The 19,943-nt window shown below is 37.8% G+C and overlaps 2 protein-coding genes across 2 annotated transcripts; both read left to right on the top strand.

The window, feature by feature from the left end:
- Positions 1 to 1,839: 1,839 nt before the first annotated feature.
- On the top strand, positions 1,840 to 4,333 carry LOC115682283 (uncharacterized). The gene is made up of 5 exons (XM_030606456.2): positions 1,840 to 1,979; positions 2,120 to 2,334; positions 3,280 to 3,450; positions 3,519 to 3,754; positions 3,894 to 4,333. The coding sequence occupies exons 1-5, from the start codon at positions 1,910 to 1,912 to the stop codon at positions 4,141 to 4,143; spliced, it is 942 nt and encodes a 313-aa protein (XP_030462316.1). The 5' UTR covers positions 1,840 to 1,909; the 3' UTR covers positions 4,144 to 4,333.
- Positions 4,334 to 13,028: 8,695 nt separating this feature from the next.
- On the top strand, positions 13,029 to 13,877 carry LOC130141004 (uncharacterized). Its single transcript, XM_056321586.1, has 2 exons — positions 13,029 to 13,250; positions 13,333 to 13,877. The coding sequence occupies exons 1-2, from the start codon at positions 13,156 to 13,158 to the stop codon at positions 13,631 to 13,633; spliced, it is 396 nt and encodes a 131-aa protein (XP_056177561.1). The 5' UTR covers positions 13,029 to 13,155; the 3' UTR covers positions 13,634 to 13,877.
- The last annotated feature ends 6,066 nt before the right edge of the window (positions 13,878 to 19,943 follow it).

Here is a 19,943-nt window from a genome sequence, read left to right as displayed (position 1 = left end):
CTGCATTTCTCCTAGACGGGTATTATCTACTAACGCATGAAGTCCACAAAGGTCAACCGACCAAACTAAGTAACTCCTAATACAATGAACTCCAACATGTAAAAACAGGGGAAATAGACTCTATGAAACACTTGGGAACACAGAACTAGCAAACAATCCCTTTAAACTAAGGAAGTAACTGGAAAGTTAGCGGCCTGGTTCAGAAGATGATTGCAGATAAATAACCACTCTCCAATTGGTTTTACAGAGTTAACGAACACATTTTCACTCTAAGTTGTTGAAGTGGCCACAAAGACCAAGCAAGTACTTGGATGAACAGAACAAAGCACAAGCAATTTTCATGATATCTTATTTATAATGATAGAACAAGAAGTGTACATCAAGAAGAAATCTAAGATACGAAAGCCTGCGTGTGAGGATGTGGGGGGTAGAAAATGATGCGGGTCATTATTCCCATACACGCTACAATCATGTACAAATAAAACTTGTAATCAACACTAGTTCGATCAACTTGACGGCAAGCGTGATCTCACCTCTCCCTTCTTTTCTTTCCATCTATTCCCCCTTTTCAATGTTCATAAGCTGGAAAGCGCTCCCTGAGGGTTCTCCCATGTCTAGAAAGAGATAAGACATACCTCCAATCCCTTCAAAGAGGGAGTAGTGGTTATCACCTCCATGCATGTCTTCCGTGGAAATAAGCTGGTGAGCCCCATGAGCAAACCATTAAATGTAAACGGATATGTCCTCAAATTTTTCTATCATCCATTCTTAAACAGCACTACCAATGTCCTAGGTAGTGTTTGCAAAGAAATGCACTACCCAAGCTTTATCTTCGCTAAAATGTTCTCTACTCATAAAAAGCTTTCGTGATGATCACTTACTCGGAGTATATGCCGCAGCCAGATCTTTCAAGATGACAAATCTTTACGTTCTGCAGTTGATGCTGAGGAGGTAGTGTGGAATAGAGGGCTGCTGTTAAGAAGAGTTGGTATATGCCATGGGATAAGTGGGAATGCATATGTATTTCTCTCGCTCTACCAAGTCACAGGGAACGAGGAGTTCTTGTACAGGAGTTCTTATCTAAGCAGGAATATAACATCGCGAAATCATTTGAATGCTTCCACAAGTAGGACAAAGGAAAAAGACAAACAGAACCTGCAAGATATTTCTAATATAACAATGATTGGGCATGGCATGATAATTTTCCTTTTTTTTTTTGCATCTAAATATGAAGGAAGCAGAAGGTGATTTCGCTGTTCCGCAGTTACTAGCCGTCCAGATGATTAGGAAATTTAAAAAAAAAAAAGCACCGTTAGAAAGACCATTCTTTAACCCTAAGCTTGGATTTTCTGATAGTTTTGTTGGTAGACGGTTTCTTATGATTCCATTTCTAGTCAATTAGAATCTCATTCTTTCAGCAGACTGTCTGGTATGTCATTTTCTAAACACTTCAAATTTTTCAGCCTTTTACGACATGAACGGTCAAAGCATCAACTTAATGAACTTACTAATTTAATGGGAAAAGTGTAAGAAGCATTGGAACTTGGAGTGAGGGTTGAGTTAGTTGTATCTGCTTCAAATCATGACTATGCATAAGGAAATTGGCGAACCCTCACAACTAATCTTTCTAGTAGGAATCGTTTGGAGCCATGTGCACAACTGTAATTAGCAGAATATTCTAAACCAAGGATGCTCTTGAGAGTCTACACCTTTGCGTTGAAATACTTGTTTGTCTTATTTGGGGGGAAGTTATATCTACCTTGTCGGCATTTTCGTACAAATCAATTATATTTAATTACAGCAAAGGCCATCTACAATGTCATACTCATAACTCCCACTCACCTACTTACCTCTCTCTCTCTCTCTCTCTCTCCCCTCTGTTTGTGAGTCTGTGCGTGTTCCAGGAAAGATGGAGAAGGTCAAGCACAGCCATGTTGCAGTGAGAGATGTGAAGCTTCATGTTGCCGAAATTGGAGAAGGTACATAATACAGGAAAGTTTACAGAGAGAGAGAGAGAGACACACATACATGACTTCTTCAGCGACATTCGCTCACGTGCTGCTGAGTTCATCATATGAAGGATAACCCGGCTCACAAATTTGCCGTGTGCACTCTGCAGGTCCAAAGGTGGTGGTGTTCTTGCACGGGTTCCCAGAGATATGGTACACGTGGAGGCACCAAATGATTGGCGTCGCCGATGCAGGGTACCGCACCATCGCCTTCGATTTCAGAGGCTATGGGCTCTCCGATCAGCCTCTTGACCCTGAGAAGGGTTCTTTTGTTGATCTTGTTGAAGATGTTGCCGCCCTCCTTGATGCCCTGGGCATTGCAAAGGTACCATCACATTAATCTTACACACTTAAATACATTTTTCCGTTTCAGAAATACTAACCTTGATCTGCACTACCATTATAGGGATGATCAGACAATTATTGCTCTAGAGACTTTTAACTTCGGCAAAATTTTTGCTTTTGATAGTTGAGCCTTCAGAATCTTTCGTATATTAATTCATCGTCCTCTTCCTTCTCCTCAATCAGTTCCAGAAAAATTCTGCTTGTTATGCATGTTCTCTGTTTGTTTTTGGCCAATTGCTAATTTAAATATTTCAGTCAGTCCATGTCCGTCTGTTATTAAACGGATTCTTGTCATGACACCAACAATAATACAATGCAATCGTCATTGAACCATCAATCTAGAGAGGTTGAGCTTCTTGATGTGGATGTTTCTTGGTCGTACAAGAAAAACAATTTTTTGTTTCTATATATATTCACATGACCATTAGTTAAATGAAAGTGCATATGCTTGAGGTCTAAAATAGTATTGTCCTTTTGGACATTTGCTTCATCTCTCCCTGTCCTCTACCTATCTTCTGAGGCAGGTGCGTTTTAGTTATGAACTGATAAATCTCAAGAGTATCCGGGTCATAAAAACTGAGAACATTTTAGACTTCTAATAAGGTCGCACACGCGATGCATGTCCTCCTTCACCAAGCTTGAGACCTACAAGTTAGAAAAAGATCTCCATGGTGAATGATAAACTATTTGTTTCTGTCAAAGTAATGGTAAATTGCTTCCTTTTTCCCTCAGTGAGGACATTCCCTAGCAAAGCATAGCACTTTACAAAGAGCATGAATAAGATGATAATCTAGCAACAAAGAAGAGGACGAGAAAACAAAATCAACTGTCATGACAACAGAAACAGATACAAAATCAAGAAATCATAGGATGATTACGTGAGTTAGAAAGAAAAGTCAATTGATATATGGACTGTTGAATCCAGGCCTTCCTGGTGGGGAAGGACTTTGGAGCTCTGGTAGCATACCTAGTGGCAGCAGTCAAGCCGGAGAGGGTCCGTGGAGTCATCACACTGGGCATCCCCTTCATGCTACCCGGACCCTCGATCGTCCAATCCCATCTCTTGCCCAAAGGCTTTTACGTGCTCAGGTGGCAGGTAAAATTCTTGACTCTCTCTCTCCACCGGCCATCCGACACCTCTACTAATTCCTCAATTGATTTCAGGAACCTGGGCGAGCAGAAGCTGACTTTGGCAGGCTAGATGTCAAGACGGTCATAAGAAACATCTACATCCTCTTCTCAAGGAGCGAGCTCCCTGTCGCTGGCGATGATCAGGAGATCATGGACTTGGTCGATGAGTCAACCCCGCTACCTCCATGGTTCTCAGAGGAAGATCTCGCGGCCTATGCATCCTTGTATGAGAAGTCCCGGTTCCGGTTTGCCCTGCAGGTTCCATACAGGTAATCATAGCAGACACTAACTTGGGAAATAAATGAGAGAAATATGATTCTAGATACTAAAATTGTTCTAGCAAAAACCAATCAATCAGCAACCGCTGATTAAGGTCTATATGTCATCTTAATCGCATTTTTGGTCTAGGTCTTTGGGGAGGGAATATGCCATAGTGGATCCAAAAGTTTCAGCTCCAGCGCTGTTGATCATGGGAGAGAAAGACTATGTCCTGAAGTTTCCAGGCATGGAGGACTACATAAGAACTGGGCAAGTGAAGCATTTTGTCCCAAACTTAGACATCACCTTCATGCCGGAGGGGAGCCATTTCGTCCATGAGCAACTTCCGGAGCAAGTGAACAGTCTCGTGGTTGACTTCCTGAACAAGCAAAATATCTAATTATGAGTCCCTTACTACGGCAGAATTTCATATTGGTGAGAGTAAATAAACTCATTCGACACTTTTCAGTATCTGTGATCACTAAGGATTCTTAACTTCCTACTTAAGGATAATGAGGCCTTCTATTTGAATATCACCAGTAATGAACTCTCATGTTTCATTAGCTTTGAAAATGGATGAAGTTGGAAAATGAGGATTCTGCAAGTTTAATCATTAGAGTCCAATGAAAGCAAATATCCTGCATTTCACTGGCAGAAAGAATTAGGTCTATCAATGCACATTGATTTACAAGGAGGAGTTTTGATAGCAATTTCTCTTGGAGTACTTGTTCGCAATTCATCAGGGCAGGTTTGCAAGTTTTAGCGCACTCTTGTTACGTATAAGCATTACCTAAGACTAAAATATTTCTATCTCAAGTAAATTTGGTAAATGCCTTAAGGGAGAGAATTCGATTGGTGGTCAAAAGTGAGTGTAACAGAGAAATTCTGAGGAATGACAAGGTGATGGAGAATAAAAGAGAATCGATGTGTCGTTGGAGAGAGATTATGGAAAATAGACAAGTTTGTGATTTAACTTCAGTTGTAGATAGGTAGATCCTTCTAACACTGCTTCACAACCTAAACTCATGGGTGTTTACACAGAACATAAGTTCATTCATCACTTCATAATAGAAGCTGCAATATCCAACTGACCACATAGGCATGAATCATGAAAAATGTCAGGGACAAATGCATATTACAGATTGGATAATGACACAAACAGTCCCTGAATTTTGGCCAAATGTGCAATTTGGTTCATGAACTTTTAATTTGTTCAATATAGTCCCTAAACTTTAGGCTAATGTTCAATGTGGTCCATAAACTTTTAATTTGTTTAATATGATCCCTGGACTTTTGATACATATTCAATTTAATCCCTAAACTATATGAAAATGTTCAATGTAATCTTTGAACTGGAATTAACGAAAGGACTACATTGAACATTTTCAAATAGTTCATGGACTAAATTGAACATGTACCAAAAGTTTAGGGATCACATTCAACAGATTAAAAATTCAGGGACCAAATTACACATTGAGCTAAAATTCAGGGATTACATTGAACAAATTTAAAGTTCAAGGACCAAATTTCACATTGGGTCAAAGTCCATGACTGTTTATGTCATTTTTCCTTACAAATTTAGTAGCATGGAGATCTTGCGCACCTAGACTACTTAGATTATATTAACTAGTATCAATATATGACGATGATTTAACTCTTCATCGATTAAAAAGAACTGGTAAACCCATCTCAGGGCCCTTTTTCAGTTTCTTAAAGAGTGATTTTGTTAGTATAATCCATGTAGTCTAGAGGAATCATATTAACTAGAATGAAAAAAGAAATTGAGAGGCACTTCAACTTTCAACACTAAAACATGGAAAAGATCAATGTAGGGCCTTTTTGTAACCTCTTAGAAAGTAACTTCGTTCATTAGACAAATGAGCAACAGAATTTTAACGCGATATTTTTCAGGGATCATACTAACTAGAATAAAAAAAATTGATAATAGTTCAATTTTCTATATTAACATGACATTTTACAATGATCATACTAACTAGCATGAAAAATAAATTGGCAATAATTCAACTCTTCAACCATATGAAACGAGCCGGAATTGCTCATCTTACCGCACAAGGGACTTTGGTTTTCCTATATGGAATCTATGTATTCTTAATGACATGTGGCACTTTTTGCGTAACACGTTGTGACTAGGATTCATTGTCTCGTCTTTAAAGGAATACAAGTAGGTTCTAGTTCAATCGCTCTATCGACTAAATCAGTCTACCAAAATTAATTGACTGCATTGATGTGTTCTAACAATACGTTAGTGTTGGTTAAGTAAATCGATTGATCACATTCTTCCAAGGTTATCACCTGCACTTATGTATAAAAGCCATTCATATTTACAATTGTACTAGGAAAACTTCCATTCCCAATATAATTGTGTAATCTGTTCCTAACATTTGCACATTTATTTGGTATCTTTTTGGTGCAAAATTAGTCGCTTACATTGAAATTCTATGATTATAAATTCAAGGGTTGTAGAGTGCCTTGTGCTTAATTGAATGGAACCTATCTAGTCATATCCTAGCTCCGATACTGGCCATGGGTATAGAAGTCGAGAAAATGTGAAATACAACTACTAATACTAATAATAAAAACAACAACAACAATAATAATAAGACACCCGTTTGGATAAAATTATTCTATTTATAGTAGAAACTTATTACGTACTTAGACTTTTTCTCTAAGTTATGAAAATGAAATAATTGGACAATTTGATATTTAATATTGAAAATCTTGAAAATTTCTAAATATTTCGTGATAAATAAAAGTCAAAGAGATAATGTGGTAAAAATTTAAAAAAAAAAAAGAGTAAAAAACGAACCAATTGTGCCCTTCAAGATTTCATAAACGTACCAATTGTACACTCAGCATTTGATATTTCAATTTTTTCAAAATTTTCAAGTATTTCGTGACGACGTTCAAGTGTAAGTTTTTTTTAATATTACGGTTATGATAGTATACGAAGAATTTCTGATTTATGTTATAAGTGTAAAATTTTATAAAATGTGAATGTTTTACGTACAATACGAACACTTTTAAACGGTAAATGGGTTATAAAGCAATGCAACGTAACTTGGAAATCACAAATTTTGGTCCAAGCTAACCCCAGAAGCCATCTTGGAAACTTTTTAAAGCAACAGTTTGAGTTTCCTTCACAGTCTGAGACAACATTACACAAAATAGACACCATCATTTTCTCATCACAAATTTCGCACGAACTGGAGAATGATTCATTCAGCAGGGATAGTACAGACCCATCTGCAGAGTTTAGCTCAGTTGATGTACCAACTCGAAACCATAAACACAATATAATTTTCCTGCAAGTAATTATGGCAAAGAAAACAGGGACTTTGAAAACCTTCACCGTCCTAACTACACAGAAACCCAAACCGATAAGCTACCATCGCTCCAAGAAACTAATCAGGTCGATCAGTAAAATTCCCCAGCAAAATCTTCAATTTAGCTTTTCATTAGCATTCATGACAATGTTTTCTGCAGCACAACCTGGCTAGGAAACTTGCATGCGCAAAAGATGCCATATTCCGCATCATGGACCAGAAACGAGCGACCGGTTCTCTTTTCAAAATATAATGGAACTATAGTAATGTTTATTACAACCAAAAAGGTAAAGCTGTTGGTTTAGGATATGAATCGAAATGAATTGTAATAATGGAAACTTGTGAATTATATTGAATGACGCGACTAAATTGAACATTTGTTTGGAACAAAGTTTAGTGTTTGCTTGTGTCATTTTCTCTTTTTTCTTTCGAAAAAAAAAAGGAACACTTGTTCTAAACATTTAACGATTTATTCGTTTAACTTCATGATTTTTACCCTATACAAAAATAATATATTAAATTGCATAACATATAGTTTTAAGGACATTCATCATTAATTGCATGAGCATTGAACTGGCAGTGGTGGATGCAAAATCAGTCACTTGGACTAGCCTCGCAGTGAAGCAAAGTTCGGCTAAGCCTGGAGGATTAGTGGCTGAAAATTAACCCCAAAAATCAGAATATTTAAGCTTAATTGTGTTGAGTTTAGCTCATAAAGTTAAAAGGCTTTCAGTTTAATTAGAATAAACCCTAAGTAGGTCGAGCGGCTAATCTCGACCGCAAAGAGGACAATCCTCGGCCGAAAATTCCATGGGGAAGATGGGCCGAATTGAGCTTAATTTAATCGAATTGCAGCCCACGAAAGTAAGTTAATTAGTGAAGGTTCTTAAGTTAATTCAGTCCATTGGCATAAAATAAGCCGGTGAAATCTTCGAATTACTACTTATAAATAAGAGTAAAGAAAATGGGAAAGCCTCGTTTAAAAAAATCACATTTACCAAGGTTGAATAAATAACGGGAAAATTAAAGCAAATATCATTGCTGTAAAAAAAATCACAAGCGGTCTTATCCAACAGCCTACTTCCGCTAATATGGGGAGGATTAGCACGATAATGAAAAGTTACGGTCAACAAATTAATGATGGATTAAATCGCTTGTGGAAATATTTTTAAGCACCGACGGTGTATGTCGTGATTAATCATCGGGCCTTATTAAATTCTATGAAAAAGTTTGGTCCAATCATAAGCATGCTATATCCTTGAACCATAAGTATAACCAATGCAAACAAATATTGTTGACATCTATCGTTGGATTTTTTAACTCGATTATATGCATGCAGATCACTTATCGTCTTCTTTTTTTTCTCGATTTCTTTTAGATTGAAGAATTCCTCTACTTACGGTTATAATTTGACTTCATCAGCTTAATGACTTGTTCTACTCTCGGCTGTCATCTCTTTGCTTCTCCCCCATTGTCTATGAAATGGGTAACTTTAATCCCCCTACTTAACTCCTAGAAAAGCCTTGAACTTCGAGATTGAATGATTCCTCTTCAGACGTATGTATAAACCAAGTCAATTAGTAAGTGAAATTGCTCCATCGTCATTTTGACATTTCATAATTTAAGTTCATAGCATTCCACGGGTTATATACTCAACCTTATACCTGTAGAATGGTGTACCACTTGCGAGTGAATAGTCATATTTCTGAGACAAAGCTCGAGCTAATCGATGTTATATTCTCGGCACAAGACAATAATAACGTTACTTTGTAGAGGAAACAGAACCATTTCAAGGTATGTCGGGCAAAAGCTGAAAACATGGCTTCCTTGATCGCAAAAGACGAAAAGAAAAGAAAGGGTTGTCCTTTTCCAGCGGTTGGCAGTCGCTGGCAATGAGAGTGAGAGAGGGTTTTTGCATGGAGCTTCAAGCAACATGTTGAAGAAGACGGACAGAGATTGGTCAAAACCCGGTCAAACTGACTTTCTTTTTCCCTTCTTGAAAGGATCCCATCATGTCGTGCGATTAACAGTCGACGGAATGATGCAAAACCATTGTCGTTTATCCTGCATTTATTTTACTTTCCATGGTACTTCATGTCTATTGGCATAAAATAAGCCCGTGAAATCTTCGAATTACTACTTATAAATAAGAGTAAAGAAAATGGGAAAGCCTCGTTTAAAAAAATCACATTTACCAAGGTTGAATAAATAACGGGAAAATTAAAGCAAATATCATTGCTGTAAAAAAAATCACAAGCGGTCTTATCCAACAGCCTACTTCCGCTAATATGGGGAGGATTAGCACGATAATGAAAAGTTACGGTCAACAAATTAATGATGGATTAAATCGCTTGTGGAAATATTTTTAAGCACCGACGGTGTATGTCGTGATTAATCATCGGGCCTTATTAATTCTATGAAAAAGTTTGGTCCAATCATAAGTATTCTATATCCTTGAACCATAAGTATAACCAATGCAAACAAATATTGTTGACATCCATCGTTGAATTTTTTAACTCGATTATATGCATGCAGATCACTTATCATCTTCTTTTTTTTCTCGATTTCTTTTAGATTGAAGAATTCCTTTACTTACGGTTATAATTTGACTTCATCAGCTTAATGACTTGTTCTACTCTCGGCTGTCATCTTTTTGCTTCTCCCCCATTGTCTATGAAATGGGTAACTTTAATCCCCCTACTTAACTCCTAGAAAAGCTTTGAACTTTGAGATTGAATGATTCCTCTTCAGACGTCTGTATGAACCATTGCTCCATCGTCATTTTGACATTTCGTAATTTAAGTTCATAGCATTCCACGGGTTATACACTCAACCTTATACCTGTAGAATGGTGTACCACTTGCGAGTGAATAGTCATATTTCTGAGATAAATCTCGAGCTAATCGATGTTATATTCTTGGCACAAGACAATAATAATGTTGCTTTGTAGAGGAAACAGAACCATTTCAAGGTATGTCGGGCAAAAGCTGAAAACATGGCTTCCTTGATCGCAAAAGACAAAAAGAAAAGAAAGGGTTGTCCCTTTCCAGCAGTTGGCAGTCGCTGGCAATGAGAGTGAGAGAGGGTTTTTGCATGGAGCTTCAAGCAACATGTTGAAGAAGACGGACAGAGATTGGTCAAAACCCGGTCAAACTGACTTTCTTTTTCCCTTCTTGAAAGGATCCCATCATGTCGTGCGATTAACAGTCGACGGAATGATGCAAAACCATTTGTCGTTTATCCTGCATTTATTTTACTTTCCATGGTACTTCATGTCTATTCAAATTAGAGTGATATGCATCGAAACATGTTATTCTAAATTCAAGCTAGCAAATTAGCAAATGCGCATCATCACCATCCTGAATGAACAGTTTTAACTAGAAATATTTTCTATACGAGATCAAATTAATATGGAGGCTATTTGAACAGGATTCAAAATTAATTCGAAGAAAGCGATGTGCAGAATTCTAATTATATAAATGAAATTTTCGACCAAGAAATTAAAAAGAGTTCAATGCTTTACCCAAAAAGGGGGTTTGTCACATTATCGCCTCTCCTTACACAGCATCATTACCATAACATGGGCCCCACAAAAAGGAGAAGAGTTCACTTTTTGTTCAACACGCTTCCATCATTTCCTTCATATATAATTCTTTCCCTTTCTTATTAAAATCCAATTTACATGCCAAGCGCAAGACGTGCCAAAGAAAATTTTAAAAAAGAAAAAGAAACCCCAGTTCCTCGAACCCGAGGGACGCCAACACTGACCGCTGCTGATTTCCGGCCTAAACCGGTCCGAATTGAACCGAGCCAAGCTCGACTCGGGCAACCGCAAATCGAGGATGGACAAGAGTTAATACTATCCTATGACGGTGTCAACGGGTCGGGTCCGAGTCGGGGTCTTCATGATTCCCGACCCGACCCGAAATCCTTGCCTACTATATAACTCTCCTTAGATCTTTTTCGTGCTTTTAAGTTTGCGAGAATTTCATCGTAAAAAAAAATTTTGTCAGACGAGAAAAAACATGAGTTTGCGTGGGGTTTCGTAAGTAAGGAAGAACCCAAGAACATCCACATCACAAAATAAGAAACAATAAAAGAAAAATTCAACAGATGACAATTCAACAATAAATAAATAAATAATTCACTGGATATTAGCGCGATCAATCAGGTGGTGCTAAAATATATGGAAGGGGTCCAATTGGGCGGTGCTAGTATAATGGTGGCCGTTATGCTCTAAAATGTTCCACTACACGAGAATGGGCAACCGACTTGAAAGGAAACGCAAATTCTTTAATGCCTACCCTTTTATCTTTCCTTGACTTGTTTTTAGCATATAGATATATAACCCAAAGTAAAATTAACTAGCTCTACTTAAATAACTTCTATTTTTTACTTTTTCTAACTTTTGCAACGTTATACTTTTTTATTAATTTTTCGAAACACGAACATTTTTCCTTGTTTCGAAAATGAATTTAGAGAAAAATTCTAAGTTATAAGTAGAAACTATAGGTACAAAAACTTTATCACAAACTATATAGGTTACAACAGTTGATCTCAAAAAATTACACCGGGCAACAAAAAATTAGGAGATAACGATCCTCGCCGGTATCCATTGTTGTTAACTGTTTATACATTCAAAAATATTTTTAACACTCTGTGTTTCCTATTTGATTGGGCGGAATGCCACGCATATAAATATTGCTCTACCTTTACCCACCCTTGGGACCCAGCTAAACGCATTTTCCTTCATAGATTTCTAGAGAATTATGGGACTTGAAATATAAAAAATGAGTGTTTAGCAAATTCCTATAATGTCCCACAATTGTCATTACCATTTTCATTTCTAAAATTTACCTCAGAACTTTAGTCCAACATTTTAATTGGCCCACAATTACTTTGGTCGCCTTGATTTCGTAATGTAATTTATACTTAATTTAAATATTTTACCATACCTAATATGTGTAGTTTTCATAATTTATGTGCAAGAGTGATAAAGTTAAAAGTATCTATGCATTTATTAATAAAGAAAAAAATACATCTTATGAATATAATCAAGTAGCTTGTGAAACTAAATTGCGTTTTGTTTGTTACCTAATATAAAATTGTTCCAGCAAAACCAAATCATTATATGCAGACTTGAGCGGTCCCCGCAATGCAGACTTACTCTGTCCTTGCGTTTTAGGCAGAGAAACATAGGAATAAGAAATTGATTTTTAAATTTTCATTTTCCGAAACATGATGAATAAATTTCATTTTCCGAAACATGATGAATAAAGTCATCAGGTTCTAAGCAAATTGTTTCTTAGCCGTCCATTTCGCGTTTTTGTTTAATGGCCAATCGGATATAAATTTGCCGCGGAAAACCATTTATTTTGCATGTGCATAGCATTTGAGAAAACAAATCCAATGGTACACACGGCTCTCGTTCAAATAAATGCAGAGTAAAACAATGGTTTACTGTTAATCGCACGTACGTGACTAGAAAATGTCGATTTTGACTGGGGTTTGACCAGTCTCTCTCCGTCTCCGTCTGCTTTTAATGATCGAAGCTACACCACTTACCAACCCCCACGCAAAAACACCACTTACCAACCCCCACGCAAAAACGCCCCCTCTCCCTTTCATTGCCCGCGTTTGGAAACTGCAGGGACGTTGCGTGAAAGGCAAAAGATTTGATCTTGTCAGAGATGAGATGTGATCTTGATGCCATACAATATTAGTGCAGAACTTAATGCTAAGTTCTGACATTCTGGAATACATCTAACTATTTTTATTAAGCAACATCTTAACACTACTCTCAACACTACTCTGGACGAACTTATGACATGCTCTATGAGCATTGCGTGACTAGGTAACCTCGGTGTGCTTGTTGGTAATTGCGTGACTACGTAACCTTGGTGTGCTTTGTTGCGACCCTTTCTCTCCCTTCATTATATATACTCTATTACTCTCCTTTCTCTCCACGACCACCCGCTTCTCTTCTACAGTTCTCTCCTTTCAGACTCTCCTTTGTCTCCACTTTCTGATTCTCCTTTGTCTCCACCGCCACCCCTATCTCTTCTCCAATGGCTAGTAACGGTGCCACCCTCCGCCAACGCTCGGAGCTTTTGCTCAAGGCAGAAAAGGACCTAAAAAAGGTCAAAAGTAGCCCCAAAGCAAGGTGAGTGATAAAGTTTATTTATTCCTAGTTCTTATATATATATTTTTACTCTCATTTGTTTTTTTATTTTTATTTTTTACAGCGAAGATGAAAAGAAGTATATTGCAGATCAGAAAACTACCGCCCAAGATGATCTTAATGATATTGTAGATTCCATCAAGGATGAAGAAGTCCTCGTACTAAACACCATGGAAGAAGTCAAGGCGTTTATCGGCTTACATTCCACATATTTTGCAGAGGGCAAGCGGGGTTCGCTCAAGAAGGTGGAAATAGGTAGCGTAGGTAGCGTAGGTAGCAATGACACTAAACGAAAAATGTGGGCGATCCTTGAATCAGCGGGATTCAAGGTATCCAACCCGAGCCTAACCTTCACATTCCCCTGATCTTAGATCAAGTGTTTCCAAGTGTTTTCAGTGCCCGAGTGTTTCTATCCAAGTGTTTTCAGTGCCCAAGTGTTTCTATCGGTCCAGTGTGTAGGTTGTCTGTAGGTTCATATGGTCTTTATCAGTGTCGGCAGTGTGTGCGTGCTCATGTGTAGTGTTTCCGTGCTTATGTGTAGTAGTGTTTCCATGAGCACAGTGCGTGTTTTCCATATGTAGTGTGCCTGAGAGTTATTCGACTTAGTTATCTTGGGTTATCTTGGTGGTTATCTATGGTTATCCTGGTGTTTTGCTCTTTGAATGACACTTTGAATTTGAATGACACGGAGAGAATTGTGAGCATTTCGAAACAAAAATGAGTGCATTCCCAAATGGTCAGGAGAAAGCTCCAAAGGATTGAATTTAAACATTCCCATAGTCCCTAACAAACTATCACCATAACCATGTGTTATGCATACATTCCACAGTTCCAAAATAAAAGTATTGAACACCGGGCTTAAACTTGGCTTAAAACTTGTGGTCTATGGGCATACACTCGGGCGCGACTAGAATCCCAGTGCACGTGGAAAGCATTGAAGATTTAAAACTTGTGGAAAGCATTGAATTTAAAAGCTTGGGAGAGAAAGTAGTGAACACCGGACTTACTAGGACTTATTAGTCTCCCGAGTGACCATCACACACACTCACACTCCGGGACGACTAGAATCCCAGTGCTCGTGATAACACCGCGCTTATTAGTCTTCCTCGTAATTGTAGTGCATGAGCTCTCCATAACAAACGGTCCATAACAAACGATGACCATACATTGCTGCGTAGATAGTGTTCTTCTAAGCCAGAAACTTTGGGAGAGAAACTAGAATCCTAGAGCACCGGGATTAAAGAAGCCCTCCCTCCTAATTGTAGCGGTGCTAAAGCATTCAATTTAAACCCAACCAGAGAATCGGAGACTTGACCCTTTCGGTACCTTGATCACATAATCTTGTTTTTGTTTTTGTGGGGTTGTTTTCTTTATTATCAAACTAGTCCTCAAGCAATGAATTTAAATGGGGTAAAGTAAAGTCAGACAAAAAATATCACATGGCCTAGACATAAGACCTGGGACATGGACGACCCCCGTAAGCTTGAATGTAAGTTTGAATTTAGAGACTTACACTATCTAACCATTTTATTAAGTGATAGAAACTGAACTATTCTAAACTAACCATTTATTATGAAATTAGTCTAATTAATTATTATCTATTAAGCTAGACTATATTGAATGAAGCCTAAACTAATTAGAATTTAAGTTCATTAACTAGCTAACCTAATTAGAAGTAAGCTATTCTAGGCTAAACTATTCTAATTGTGGCCCGGCCAAAGGACCCCCTCTACCGTCGGACTTCTTGGACTCCTCGGCCACCACCACCTCGGGATGTGTGACCACGACCAAGATCATGGATTTCATTCAACATTCAATTCATTCACCATATACATTCATTCAAACAATGTTCATCAATTAATAACTGAGAATTCGTTTTATTAAACCCGTCACCTCAAACTAAGGGTTCATGGTTCATTCATTAAGATTAATGATTATTATCCTTGCTAACATCATTAATCTCTAATTAGACTCGATCTAATCATCGGCGGAATCATGCAATCCGACCTAACATTGATCTAATCATCCACATTCAAGAAGCTCAAGTTCAAGCATGCATTAAGGCTGATTAGCCTTATTAGCCTTGAGAATTTTGCTGATTATGTTTTGATTCAATAAAGTAGCTTGACCAACCAGCTTAAAAGCTTAAGAAGTGGAGTTCAATCTTAATTAAGGACACTTCTCCTAAATCAGACCCGAAAGGCTTGGATTTTGCCTCCCCTAGAATTGACCCGGTTCATTCAAAAATGCTAAAAAAATGTGGGAAAAATGGCAAATCAATTCTAAAAATACCAAATTTATTACGCACGTTGTCTAAAACTTTCATGTTTTAACATTTTGCAAAGAAATCCTCCATCTTAGACATCTTAGAAAAGTGCAAATTTTATGCAAAATCGACCCCTAAACTTTTTACTCAAAGCTGGGAGAGCATGGGTGGAAATTAAGCTGATAAAGACTGGGAAATTGACAAAAATGGAAGGTAAGAACATTTGGCTGGATTGGTATCTCATTTTTGCTACTCGTGTGGAAAATTGGGCCATTAATCTATGTATTGCAAAGAACTAACCTTTGATGAATGAAGAATTACTTTGATGAAGTATTACCGGAAGGAAAAGTTAAAGATGTCACATGGATTCTTCAATATGTTCTCACGATCTTCTAAATAGACGGTCACAGTTCTTGGATCAGGACGGATGAGAAGATCACACGGGGGCTTGATACACCATTGACTAACAAGGAACCTGCAGCAACAAAGTGAAACCGAAAGCTAAGAAATAGCACTACTCAAATACAAAAAGAGACACTTACACAAAGATAACTCGTACTTTATCTATTCATGAGAACCGCCGGATGTAGCATTATAGACTCCCCATGCAGCTTGCTTTTTGATGTTGAATTCAGTATTTTGAAGTGAATGAACGAGCGGAGCAATTATATTGGAGATTGCCCATATTTTATTCGTTCATAAGAACCGCTGGATGTAGCATTGGAGATTGCTCATGCCGCTTGTTTTTTTATGTTGAATTCAGCATTTGGAAGTAAATGAACGAGCGGAGCAATTAAATTAGCCTCTATAACAGCCTGTAGAGTGTCACACAGACGAACGGTCATCCACGATGAAGATGTTGACAAACCACTACGCTCTATATAAAAATTCAGGTTGCATTAAATCAAGGAATAAAACAAAAAAGAAAATAAAGAGAAGCATTAAGAAATATCTTACCTGAATCTGCTCCTTGTTTCCAGCAGCGATGTTTGAGATGGTCCAACACGCTTCCTTCTTGATGCTTTTCTTGTTAAGAAGGCATGGAAGTGCTTGGTGGTCGATGACGCACTAAATCGAAGGAAAAAAAATTATGACAAACTGAGTGTTTTGCCAAACGTACTCTCTCAAATTACTAAAGATGATGGACGCTTATAACGTCAATAAACCAAACTCAAAACTCAATAAAGTAGCTCGATTTTCAAGCAATTTATCTTCCTCACCTCCAATAGCTTAAGCCCCTTATGCAGTTAGTCACATTTTTAATGAGCTCAACATACCACTACGCTGGTTATGTGATAACACTTCAATTTATCACGAATCGCATCCCAATTAGAATACACGAATAACATGCACAAGGAGATCAATGTCGTTATAATTCTGCGAATTGTATATTACGATGAACCCAATTTCCGTAAGAAGCAAAGAAAGACTCCTTCCAGAGGAAGGCCTTAATGACATACAATTAAAGGCTCCAATTTATATATGAATAGCCAAAAACTAGTCTCCATTTAAAATAATAAACAAAGCCCTATACAACTAATCCTTATCCTGACACGGTTATAATCATCACTCGATCATTGGGATAGAATCATTCAATCAATCAGTCGCAAAATAAAATAAAGAACAAAACCAATTGCAGACCACTCAAAACCCTAATAATCAAATCGAAGAAGAGAATTCCACCTTCTTTTCAACAGCAGAAGAGTGAAGCGAAGGCATCACTTGCTGAGCCTGAAGACCCTCCCGCCTCTTTTTCTGAAAGCCCACCTCCCGACGATTTCTTGTGAATCTCCACCATGTCATCGCCGGCGCCCCTCCCCAACGTCCACTGCCACCTTGTAGCAGTTCCGGTGAACCTCCGTGCTCACGCTTGGTCGGAGCGACATTGCCAAACGGATTGGTGAAGCCAAGGTGAGAAGGGGAGCAACAAAACCGTAGAGAGCGAGAGAGAGCGTGAGGGTTTGGGACAGGTTGCGATCGATACACACAGGAAAATCTCAAATGGTGGGTTGGTTATATTATATTTGAGTGTTGCGTGTTGAGACTATTTGCAAGTCAGCATTTGTCGCCATTAATGCAGCATCGGTTGACCATCATCTGTCGGACAAGAATGGAGACCTCTATAAATAGCAATCTCTATGCTCAGGTAAGGTATCTAGCTCTCTTCTTCCTCTTTTATTGCTCCGTATACTTACTCTTGGTCACATAGGGCCAATCCGGATAAATAAAATCCGAACGTTTAACACGCGTTCCTGTGCACGTAGGTCCATTCTTTTGTTAAAAGCTTCAACGGATACTCCGGACCGGATTGCGCATCTACAATATCTGTTCCAAATCTTCAGTAATAAGTGATTATCGTGATAGAGAACCTATATTCATAAGAGGTTAAAGAATTTCCGGCGAATGAACTGCCATATAGGGTCGTGAAGTTGTCGAGAAAATGCCTTCTTTAAAGGTCGCATGCTCGGATAAAACGTATGGGATCAAGCGAAATGGCCATGGTGGAAATCGAGGATGTTCAATTGTCATCATTTATTTTATGTACTATTTCACCCCTACATGAGTGAGTTTAAAAGGAGCTTCAATTGTTGAATAAAATGGCATCCTAGACCGAACAAACAGAAAGGTGACACAATGTTTTTTTTCTTGCTTTAAAATATGAAACCAGCACAATGCGTATTTTAAATTCATCATTAATTTCATTTAGTTGTAGAAAACCCCATTTCTTCTCGGCTATATGATATTTGCTCGTCAATTTCATATAGTGTAATGTTGCTTATAGAATTTCTACTATCTATAATAATCTAAACATATAACTTTTTATCTTTAAAAATCATTTCTAGCTAGTATGGGGTACCGGTCTCAACCTCTCATGCCTGAATCAGGTTGGAACCATTATGAATGAGAGCCACGTACAAGAACCTGTTCCTAACCAACAAAATTTCTAGAAATAATCTAAAACTTATCTAAGGAAAGAAACTATCAACATTGTCATTCTTTGCGAAGAGACCCTCGATAGTTGCGAAAATTCAACAAATTTATCTCCTCATATGGAAAATAAGTCTGGAATTTCAACAAATTTTGTCACCTATTTTCAAGACAAGTACATACTTGGCAAAAATAATTAGACACTCGATGCACAAGCTTTGACCTAGGAGTTTACGAAGAAGAGTCGATAGGAAGTGGTGTGATAAAAAAGTCAACCATTGTGCTTTCGAGCTGCGGAAACAAGAGATTGGTTGTCTTTACCGATTCCATGTGTCGATTCTTTTTCTCTTTTTCTTGGTTATAAGCCCTTTGTTTCACGGAAAAAATGCACTTGATATAATAACATAATTCATATGATATGTATTAATAATAAACTAGGATAACCGCGTATTATCTAGATAAAGATATTATCGCACTTACTCTAACAATCTTTGAAGAGTTTTCGATAACCTAAGTTTTACATTCCCAATAAATCTTTTTCTCTTCTAATTCCACCCACTTGATTCTCTCTACTTTTCTCCCTCGCCTCTTTTATTGCATCTTCACCTCTGAATTACTAACCACTATCTATTAAACCCGATCAACAAGCGAGCTAGGATCAACACCGAGTCAAAAAGTACTTGTCTAAACTTGCCCGCGATGTAATAGTTACTATATTTTCTTCATACCGTAATCGAGCCTAGGCGGGCTTTGACACGTAAAAGGACCTAGTCTTTGCCTAGTCCTAACCAATACATGCTTTGGTCCTCCTAACATTAACAGGTTCATGATTAGATATTTTCTTCATATCGTAATCGAACTCCATGAGTTTTCAGTTTCCCAAGAATACGTACAGTGAATGTATACCAGTTCATTATCCTCTCAAGTCTTTGTACTTTGTAAAGGATAATAGTCATACCTATTGTTTTGGATGTATTTAGAGACAATCGTTAGGGTGCTGTTTGTGCCTTTCGATTTTCCTATAGTGCACTTTCAATACATTAATTGTTAATGTTCTTTCTAGCGTGGTTAGGATGAATCTTAGGCATTGCATGGACAGTTAGCCAATGAGAACCTTAGACTCGTGATTAGTGAAAAGGTTAAAAGACGTTAAAAGGCTTGGGAGAGTAAAGACGGAGATAGGTTGGTGATAAGAAAGTTAAAGGCTGTACAACCACCGTCTTCTTCGGAAAGAATTTTCCTTCCTCGTGTAGGGGGATTGATTAGTCATGTTCAACGGTTCAAGATATGATCCCACCCAGCGAGAAGGGGAAACAAAGGGCCTGTTGTTGTCGTGTCACATGAAACTCTTGGATTCTGCTTAAGAAGAGGATTCATTTAGGACGTCTTTATCGGGAGAGTACTAACTCACCTTTTTTTTCTCTGTTCTATTTCTAACACTCCTCTCTTTTTGACTTTTGTGATACTGGCGTCCCCACCAC

This window comes from Syzygium oleosum, unplaced genomic scaffold (genome assembly GCF_021117445.2).
Source record: "Syzygium oleosum isolate NSW1041296 unplaced genomic scaffold, Sole_v2.1 Sole_v2.23, whole genome shotgun sequence".
Taxonomy (NCBI): domain Eukaryota; kingdom Viridiplantae; phylum Streptophyta; class Magnoliopsida; order Myrtales; family Myrtaceae; genus Syzygium; species Syzygium oleosum.
The sequence above is the reverse complement of the archived record's forward strand: the minus strand, read 5'-3'. Positions and strand labels throughout refer to the sequence as shown.

Excerpts from the sequence above, each read along its gene's own strand:
- LOC115682283 (XM_030606456.2), top strand. The coding sequence starts at position 1,910 with ATGGAGAAGGTCAAGCACAGCCATGTTGCAGTGAGAGATGTGAAGCTT. Across the intron at positions 2,335-3,279 it reads ATGCCCTGGGCATTGCAAAG|GCCTTCCTGGTGGGGAAGGA; the intron begins GTACCATCACAT and ends TGTTGAATCCAG. Across the intron at positions 3,755-3,893 it reads GCCCTGCAGGTTCCATACAG|GTCTTTGGGGAGGGAATATG; the intron begins GTAATCATAGCA and ends TTTTTGGTCTAG.
- LOC130141004 (XM_056321586.1), top strand. The coding sequence starts at position 13,156 with ATGGCTAGTAACGGTGCCACCCTCCGCCAACGCTCGGAGCTTTTGCTC. Across the intron at positions 13,251-13,332 it reads AAAAGTAGCCCCAAAGCAAG|CGAAGATGAAAAGAAGTATA; the intron begins GTGAGTGATAAA and ends TATTTTTTACAG.